Source organism: Sinocyclocheilus anshuiensis, unplaced genomic scaffold (assembly GCF_001515605.1).
Source record: "Sinocyclocheilus anshuiensis isolate Anshui unplaced genomic scaffold, SAMN03320099.WGS_v1.1 scaffold214, whole genome shotgun sequence".
Classification (NCBI taxonomy): domain Eukaryota; kingdom Metazoa; phylum Chordata; class Actinopteri; order Cypriniformes; family Cyprinidae; genus Sinocyclocheilus; species Sinocyclocheilus anshuiensis.
This window is the reverse complement of record NW_015544136.1, coordinates 440,810-451,268: the sequence shown is the minus strand read 5'-3', so window position 1 is coordinate 451,268 and position 10,459 is coordinate 440,810. Positions and strand designations below refer to the sequence as shown.

The 10,459-nt window shown below is 34.7% G+C and overlaps 1 protein-coding gene across 1 annotated transcript in view; it reads right to left on the bottom strand.

Moving 5' to 3' along the window:
• Positions 1 to 10,459, bottom strand: part of LOC107694955 (corticotropin-releasing factor receptor 1-like) — a 92,383-nt gene that overhangs the window by 29,177 nt on the left and 52,747 nt on the right. The window contains exons 3-4 of the mRNA XM_016494681.1: positions 4,515 to 4,565; positions 1,995 to 2,114 (exon numbers count right to left, since the gene is read on the bottom strand). Coding sequence (XP_016350167.1) covers positions 1,995 to 2,114; positions 4,515 to 4,565 — 171 coding nt within the window. The remainder of the gene's footprint in view (positions 1 to 1,994; positions 2,115 to 4,514; positions 4,566 to 10,459) is intronic.

Here is a 10,459-nt window from a genome sequence, read left to right as displayed (position 1 = left end):
TGGCCTATGGCAATCAAAGTAAACATTACATGACAAGTAAAGGTTAAATGATTGCAGAAATGTTATTTATTTTAAGGTTTTTTTAAGGTTTAAAGTGAAGTCGTGTTTAACATTCTTGGAAACGAGCTGGCAGCAGAAATCACACAACAAAATGAAATGTTATCATTTCATAAGTAAATGAGTAAACAATTTAATAATGCAATTGAAAACAAGGTAATTCATATGACAACTAAAAACTAATAAAATCAATGCCGCGATTTTAATATTCATAAGGATTCATTTTTAGGTGTCGTCAATACGTAAGTTTTGTACGTTTAAATGCTGAAAATACGTAAGTATTTGTAAGTTTAGAGGCTGAAATATGTCAGTATTGTACGTTTTAGTGCCTGTAAAAACGTACGTAAATGTACGTTTTATAGAACCACATTTTACGTAAAATACATATGAATTATCATGAGATCACGTTGTATATTTCATCTTTAGCAATAACTTTGGCATCAGACTTCATTCTCTTTATCTCCTCCTCTCTCAAAGAAAGAAAGGTAACAACAAATTTGGAAGGTAAGAAAGCAGAAATAAAACAATAAAAGGAAGGAATGAAGAAAGGAAATAAAGAAGGAAGGGTAGACAAAAACAACAGTAAGTGAATAAAAAAAATAAAATAAATAAAAGGTAAAAACAAATTTGAAAGGTAGGAAAGATGTAAGAAAGAAAATAAAAGTAAGGCAGGCAGGGAAGGAAAAGACAGACAAAATAATGAGAAAGAAAGAAGTGAATAAAGAGAGGAACAAGTGGAAAGATGAAAGGAGGGAAGGATAAAATCATGAAAAAAGGAAGAAAGGAAAGATACAAAAAGTAACAAAAAAGAAAAGACAAAAAGGAATGAAAGAAAAGACAAAAAATGAATGAAAGTGAAGGAAGGAAGGAAGGAAGGAAGGAAGGAAGGAAAAACAACTGTAAGAAAGAAAATAAAGGAAGGCAGAAGGGAAGGAAGGATAAAAATAAAAAGGGAATAAATAGAAGACATGAAGAAAGAAAACAAAAGGAAGGAAGGAAGGAAGGAAGAAAGAAAAGATTGAGTAAAAATAAAAAGGGAATAAAGAGAAGACGTAAAGAAAGAAAACATAACGGGAATGAAGGAAGGAAGAATAAAGATAAGACAAAGAAAGAAAACATAAATGGAAGGAAGGAAAGAAAAAAGAAAAAAATAGTAAAAGGGAAGGAAGAATAAAATGGGAAGGAATATTGAAAGGAAGGGATGGATGAAGAATGGAAGGAAGGACAAAAGAAAGAAAAAGAAAGAAAGGAATAAAGAGAAGACAAAAAGAAGGAAAGATGAATGGAAGAAGACAATGTTACAATGTTTAATTTCATAGAAACTACACCTCCGCCCAAAGGGAGCATTTAGAACTTGTCTCTGAGGGACACTGGAACACTTTTGTCACAGCAGTGAGTCTCTCCCATTACAGCTACACACTCACACACTCACACACTCACACTGGCAGAACAATTAGTGAGCTTGTTAGCAATGGTAAAACATAACTTGGTAGCATGCACCAGCTCAAAAACTGACCTACATGCAGCCCAACACACACAGGCCAATTTGGCAGAGGCGCACACACTCCCTCCCTCTGTCCTACACACACGCAAACATGAATCTGAAAGCTTGTTATGTAGTGTAGCTCTCAGCTGTCAGCTCCATTATGACACTCAGGCTGCTGCTGTTCCTATCAAGCAGTGCCAGTTGTATACATTCATCCAAAACATGACTGCGACACGTCACAGGCCTTGAAAATATCCCCATTGTTTGAAGTCCAACAACATCAGCTTGACAAGAGATGCAAGAATGTATGAGTCGAGTGACTAGGTCTTCTATAAAACATATATAAAATAAATAAATAAACAGCTTGTGCTGTCATAAACAGGAACAGACGGAGCAGTCCAGATGGGACAGGCGTGAAAGAGCGATTCGATGTGAGATGCTCGGCACTTACTGGTGGTGTTGTATCGGACTCCGAGGAAGGTCTCCGGACAGGGGCGGGACACCACTTCTCCAGCACTGCTCCTGGGCCAGCATGTCCCAATGCCATCAATCGAAGTGTTACAGAACAAACCTGAAAGGCAGAGGAAGATAGAGAAGAACGACAATTATGAAACACAAGCACACATATTTTTGCTTTCTTGGCTGGAATTGTTTGTATTTTAGAGTATGTTTCATGTGAAGAAACCTGATGAATTTAGAATTTAGCTAGAACTAGCTATATTTTTCAGCAGTGTGACTGTAGTTAAGCTATTTCATAATATTTTACATTTGAAAAAAATATTAATTGTGCTTCATGGGCTAAATTAATAGATTTAGAAAATATATTATATAAGAAAGAAAGAAAGAGAAAAGGGCAGACATGAAAGAAAGAAAACAACTGGACATATGGTTGAAAGGAATGGAGGAAGCAAGGAAGGACAAAAGAATGAAAAAAGAAGGGAATTATGTTTTTTTTGTTTGTTTCAGTAAACTATAATAACCCTGTAAAGTAATAAAGAGAAGATCATAATTAAAAGTAGTGATGCTGCTAACTAGCTGTATAATTCAGTAGCATGATTGTAGTTCAGCTGTTTTCATACGGTTGTATGCTGAAAAATAACACACCAACAACCATAATGAAAACTATATTAATGTATATAGTACGCTAACAGTAACTAGGAGCAACAACTGCTTTCAAATTAATATAAACAGAACCATTACTGATAACTGAGAAAACAATAACTGATAAAAAATGAGCACCAAATCAGCATATTAAAATTATTTTTGAAAGATCATGATCTGAAGACTGGAGTAATGGCTGCTGAAAATTCAGCTTTTCCATCAGAGGAATAAAATATATGTGACCCTGGAGCACAAAATCAGTCTTAAGTCGCTGGGGTATATTTGTAGCAGTAGCCAAAAATACATTGTATGGGTCAACATTATTGATTTTTCTTTTAAGCCAAAAATCATTAGGACGTTAAGTAAAGATCATGTTCCATGAAGATATTTTGTAAATTTCCTACTGTAAATATATAAAAACTTAATTTTTGATTAGTAATATGCATTGCTAAGAATTTCATTTGGACAACTTTAAAGGCGATTTTCTCAATATTTAGATTTTTTTGCACCCTCAGATTTCAGATTCTCAAATAGTTGTATCTCAGCCAAATATTGTCCTATCATAACGAACCATACATCAATGGAAAGCTTATTTATTCAGCTTTCAGATGATGTATAAATCTCAATTTCGAAAAATTGACCCTTATGACTGGTTTTGTGGTAAAATATATAAAAAAGGAAAACAGTTATTTTTAATTGCAGTAATATTTCACAACTGTTTATACTGTGTTTATGATCAAAGTGACGCCTTAGTGAGCATGAGAGACTTATTTCAAAAACATTTTAAAAAATCTTCATTATTCCAAACTTTTGACAGGTTGTCTAATCACTGTCAATAAAAGTGCCAAAAGAAAAGGTGTACTGTTGAAATGCAGTGTTACTTACTGGCAGCTGAAAGCATAGTCTGATTAGATCAAATATTTATTAAACAATCACAGAAGATAATGTGCAGAAATTTGTGAGTGGTATTCCAATATTTACTGAAACGCGCTGAGCTTTCCACTACGTGCACAGAATCAATACCTACCGTTTTAAATTGAGTCAATCAGCACCAAGTGTTTCCTATTACATTCGCAGGAGATCATTTAACACTGGTTATTTTCTATGTGGTATCTGGGCAACGATCGAGTCTCACATTTCCTAAAGAAATGCTTTTTCTTAAGAAACTGGAGAGTAAACATATTCAGAGGCTCTATCATAAGCGCTTAAGGCTTATGGCTGCATGGCAGACACGTGGGATTCATGAAGATGGTTTCAATCTCTTTATCCATCTTCATCTCTGTGGCTTTCTTCTATGTGTTTGTGCGAGCCGCAGGACACACTCCTATCATCTGAATTAGCCTCTTTTTCAGAATTCAGAGTTTTTCCACACATTGTTCTTTCAATCAAAAAGGATCTGTGGGGCTCCAGCGGAGATTAAAACGTGTTTTTAAAAGTTCTTAATGCTCCCTGGGGACTTTCACATATATGTCTTATTCCACTGCATTCAGAGTACATTTTTCGCAGAAAGAAAATACATTTGAACATGGGACCATCTGTTTGACCAACCCATGGTGGACATAGATTGTGTTTTGGGAAACCTGTTTTAAAGCAGGTTATTTTATTTATCTGGTTGTTTTATTGGCACAAAAATGACACACTACATCTTTCAAGTTCTGAATTTACTATTTGTTATTAATAATTAAAAACAGAATCTCTAGTGCATTATATCATGGCCAAAATTTATTGCAGCGTCTGAAGTAATTTCACTTGCTCAAAGACTAAACTAAATATTTTCTTGGGAATATTAGAGTCATGACCACTGGCTGAAACACTGTTTCTGTTTGCAATTTGTCATATTTACAGATAAAGACCTGAGTTGTAAACTGACCTGTAGAGTTGGTGGGACTAGATGTCTGATTCCACAGGATCAAAGTGAGAGCTGGGAAAAGGAAAGAAAGTAAAAGAAAGGAAAGAAAAATAGAAAAGAAAAGAAAAGAAAAGAAAAGAAAAAACATTAATCTCATACATGTACAGTATTATTAGAGTACAGGGTCATAACTTTTTCTTTCTTTTTTTAATGTTTAAATTAAATTTCATTTTTTAGTCATTCTTTAAATAAATGAATAAATACATGTATTTTTTTAGAATGAAAAAAAAAAGAAAAAAAAGAACATGACTGGAATTAAAAGTATTGGAAAAAAAACCTTCTCCATAAACAGGTTTGAAACACCATATTGCTCAATGACTGGTGGATGATGATAATTACAAATGCTCCCACATCCACTCGTTCTTTCATCTCAACACAAACTGCCTTCACATTTAATTTACAGCACATATTTCTAGGTTTCTCGCTGACAAAGGATCAAAGCCTTCAGATGATGTAAATAAATCAGGGAAAACAAACTGTTGCTGTCGCAGACAGGGCTATTTATGTAATATAATATAATTAATATAATATAATATAATATAATATAATATAATATCATATAATTCAGAAAGAACTATAATTTGGAAAAAAATGTGATATTGCTTAAATAATTTAAACAAAAAGCTACATGATATTATTAAAGAAAGAAAAAAATAATCATGCCCTCTGACTTGTATGTATATATAGGAATGTCTCTATCATCAGAGCAATTTCAAGCTTGAAGTACCACATATATGGAATGCATTGTGCTTGAAAGTTGAATTATACTGTTCATTTGATGCTGTGTCTTTAAAACAGTGCTGGTAGCACCAAACCAGAATAAACCATGAACTAGAAATTAATTCAGGTCTGTGAGAGTCTTCTCAGCACAGATGTGAATGGAAGCCACTGAGCAAGAATATAATTCATTGTTGTTTTCACCAGATCTTTTGTGTATCTTCAGTCAGTCTGTTGTTTACAAGGTCTCAAATTATCTAAACATTGCACAAACATGATGTGTTGGAAAGCTTGGCTTTGATCATTTTGGATGTTAAACAATTACATACAGACAAAGTGAACACATAAGAAATAAAATGAATCTGAATGATTCTGAGTAATTTTTTAACTGTACAATATAACTTTTTTCTGTTTGTCAAGCAAATAGCTTTTGAATCTTTACTGTATGGATTTCTGCACCTTTGCCTATCAAATCATGGTTGAATTTGTTTCTCTATTCACAATCCTGTCTGCTGTTCACTGAGATAAAACAAGCACACATCTATTAATCTTCTACTCACAAAAGCAATGGACAGTTCATCCGGCTCTATGGCACTGGAGCAGAACACACGCACACACTGGAGCTAACAACTCAAGCTAGCATGTCACCGTGTCTGTTCATCCTCTGGCCCGGAAATAACAGGTGAACAAATGGGGATATCGCTGCTGAATAATTCATAATGGATATGAGCAGCTCTGCTCTTGATGTCTTTTCAAATCGCAGAAACGGATGTGCAAAACAATGCATTCTCAGTACCGTGCCGTAAACATATTCATTTGAAAATGAGGTTCCACCCTACGGAATGAAGTTTGTTTATTTGGCAGCACAATGAGGAACACTGCTGTTCCTGCAAATGTAATTTATACGGACATCCATGTTTTTAGTTTTTATAGGATCAGCACGCATCTCAGGAAATAAATGCATATGATCTCGACGTGCTTCATACAAGCTACTGCACATCTCTCAGGGAACAAAAAAATCCATTCTTGGACATGATCAACTTGGAAAAACTGTGCTGATAGTTTGGGGTTTACTTTCATAAATTTCTCAAAACATCTGCTGATCTGAGCAGCTGAAAAAACAATGGACACACCAAATAACTGTAACTACAATATATGGCAGGGTGATAAAGCTAAATCAACTGTATACATTTTTGAATGTTAAAATGCAATAAAAATATGATCAAATATTCAAAACAAATGTTTTCCATACTGTTTTGCACCAAATGAACAGGGGAAAAAATGGTAGGATGTAAATTATTTTTAATGGAATTAGAATGATTATTAATGATTAGTATTGAATTATATTCTTTTTATACGTTCTAATATAACAATAAATTGTAATAAAGAGCAATATTTACATTAATTTCTACTCAAAATGCTAATTAATCAAGTTATAATCAATTCACCCAAACAGACAAACAAATTTGAACAGATTCTCAGCTGTTTTCAAACAATGAAATGCTGACACTCAATCAGAATTTGAAAAAGACACTTATTTAATGTATATCCATCAGAACTAATTTTGTACTGAAAATCAAAAACAAGATGTTCAGCCCCCATTATGTTGTTTATGTTTGGCATCAAACTACACGTGATACCAGTGCAGTGGAGTGACTGAATGATGCAGAGGACACCCACAGCTCACAGTGTGAACAAACAGAAATATTTGGGTGCAGATGTATTCGTGCTCATCTGTATGTGCGCATATGAGAGAGAGAGAGAGAAGTAAGAGAGTGCACAAAAAAGGCTAAACATATTTATGGTCAGCTTTTGAGCTTGCTTAAAACAAGCCTACATAATTTGCAAGCATATTTTCCTTATGCATAAAGCTCACTGCACTTGTTACTGTTACGTAAGACTAAGTTTAAGTAACATACATAAAAGTGAAGGTTTACTGAAATGCATCAAATTCATTTAAATAAAGATGAAAATAAATGTATTTAAATATTATTCAATGAAAAAGGTGTATTGTTTAATATTATATATACAATTTAAATATAAAACTATTGACAGCCCTACAAGGAAAATTCAATTAGTTAAAAAAAAAAAAAAAACTAAGTTGACTAAAAGATATTTCCTTCATGAAAACAAAGGGTGATTTTATTACTTATTGTGTGATTGATTATATATATATATCTATATATTGTGTGGAACACCGCATAGCCATTATACAGGGAAACAAAGCCATTTGAGTGAAGTGACATGTGAAGTGACATGTGGCCAAGTATGGTTACCCATACTCGGAAATAGTGCTCTGCATTTAACCCATCCTAAGTGCACACACACAGCAGTGAACACACACACACCGTGAACACACACCCGGAGCAGTGGGCAGCCTTTATGCTGCGGCGCCCGGGGAGCAGTCGGGGGTTCGGTGCCTTGCTCAATTTGAACAGAATAATTACATGCTCCTGGTAGTTCAGTGTTAATTACATTGAGTGGGCTCAGAATTAATTATCCACAGCCATATCACCCTGCAGCCCAAGACTGGTTGCCCACTGAAGCTAAGCAGGGTTGAGCCTGGTCAGTACCTGGATGGGAGACCTCCTGGGAAAACGGGGTTGTTGTTGGAAGAGGTGTTAGTGAAGCCAGCAGGGGGTGCTCACCCTGTGGTCTGTGTGGGTCCTAACGCCCCAGTATAGTGATGGTGACACTCTACTGTAAAAAGCACCATCCTTCGGATGAGACATTAAACCGAGGTCCTGACTCTCTGTGGTCATTAAAAATCCCATGGCACTTCTCGTAAAAAGAGTAGGGGTAACCCCGGTGTCCTGGCCAAATTCCCTCCACTGGCCCTTGTCAATCATGGCCTCCTAATAATCCTCATTCACTTCATTGGCTCTATCTCTCTCTCCTCTCCACGTGTAGCTGGTGTGTGGTGAGTGCACTGGCACCGTTGTACTGTGGCTGCCGTCGCATCATCCAGGTGGATGCTGCAGACTGGTGGTGGTTGAGGAGAGATCCCCCCATATGATTGTAAAGCGCTTTGGGTGTACAGCAATACACAATAAAGCGCTATATAAATGCCTCATTCATTCATTCATTCATAATGTTAATCACAGGTTTGTCATGAGCACCCTGAACTTTACACATGCTTGGATCTGTGAATTTTGATTTCAGAATTACATAAATAATGCCTACACAAACAGTCATAGCATAGCACATGACCTCAAACGAAATCTGATCATCTCAGCTCTTGCAATTTTATTATCCTTCAAAATATGACTTCCAGGAGACTTGTGATCAGAGTCAAGTCAAGTTAATGTAAATATTTGCATTACATTGTTAAATTTAAATTTCAGACTCCGGTTGATCAAATTAATTCTCTCTGAAATAAATAAACAAATAAATAATTGAAAAAAAAAATCATTCTAATGATATACATTCATTCAAGCCTTTGATTTTCAAAATCATTTTTATTAGAGTATGAAGTTTCACTGCACGTCTGTTTGGCAAGCTGAGTTGACCTGCGAATTTGTGTAAAAGCTCATACAAATCATGATGAGAGCAACTATAGCTATTTAGTGATTCATGCTCCGACAAATAAAATATAATATTTTTACAATTTTATATTTATTTAAATTATACATGAATTACTTCATTTAAAAATAATTTATGAATTAAATTTAATTTAATTTTAATTTGAAATAATAATGCTTCTCTATTCTACAAAACTCTAGAGTCCAGTAATAAATGACAAAGCTCTTGACCTGTCCTGATATAAAATACAATCAGCCCCTTGTAAAACAGCAGGCAGTAATCAAAGGTCAGCTTGTTAAATGACTCTTAAACTTCTCTTCGTCGACTCTCAATTAGTATCACTAAGGTTACCACAGAAACACAAAGCAGATAAATTAAGTTAGCCAGAAACACTTAATTAGCCAATTTCACCTCAAAACACAGTCCCTTTTAAACACATTTTCTCAAAGCTCTGATTTTGCCAGTGAGGGGCCATCAACATGGGTATGATCTTGATGTGCTTTATACAAGGTACTGCACATCTCGCATGGAAAAAAAAAATCCATTCTTGGACATGATCGACTTAGAAAAACTGCGCTGATAGTTTGGGGTTTACTTTCATAAATTTCTCAAAACAGGTCAACATGAGTGTTGTTTTCTGCTAGTTTTTATACTGTGAAGTATTAACTGCTAATTTAAGAACTAGAAGGTACAAAACTCTGCATTTACAAACTGTCCAAAACAGTCTCAAAGACAGAGATGCTATAAGGAGTCAAAGCCAAAGAGATGGTTTCTGGTACCGAACACGGACGACATATGCATCCCTTGTCTGACCCGAAAGACGGGACAATGTTACTTTTTATAGGACAATGTTTATGTACTTAGGCACATAATTTGTTGTTGGAAATAGTAATGTACCGGATGCCTTAATAAAAACTGATCTACAGACAATGTAACCCTGGAGCTTTCTTTGCTGAAAGGCACATAAATGGCTTATTACTCAGTCTTGATTATTAATTGACTAATTTGATTATTAAAACATATTATATGGAAGAAATTAGGGCTGTGCGATATTGAAGAAAAATGCAATATGCGATAACTCATTAAATAATGCGATATTCGATATGCGATACAATAATGCTTAAAGTGCCACATGCTCATATGAAACAGTTTTACTCAGCTGTTGCTGAGTCAGTTCTGTGAACTTCTATAACTATCTTGTGTCATATATAGTGGGTAGTATGTATTTATGTACCAAGAGTTCCTGTAAAACCACAACAAATTCCTTGTGTTTGCGCACACTTAAGTGGTGAATAAAGCTCATTCTGATTCTGATTCTAATAAGAAAGCACCCCTACAACAACTTATGAAAGTGAACGGTAGTGTTTTACTCGAGCATTACATAAAAATGTCATTTTAACATTAGTGTAATCATTTTAACATGAGTTTAGGAAATGAATAATAAAAAGGAAAAATAAAACACAGCTTAGTATTTACTCTTTGAATTCAATATGCACTGATTCTTATTTAAAGGGGTCATATGATGCGATTTCAAGTTTCCCTTTCTCTTTGGAGTGTTACAAGCTGATTGTGCATAGATAAGATCCCTGAAGTTGCAAAGACTAAAGTCTCAAAACCAAAGAGATATTCTTTATCAAAGTTAAGACTCTGCCACACCCCCCTAAAAC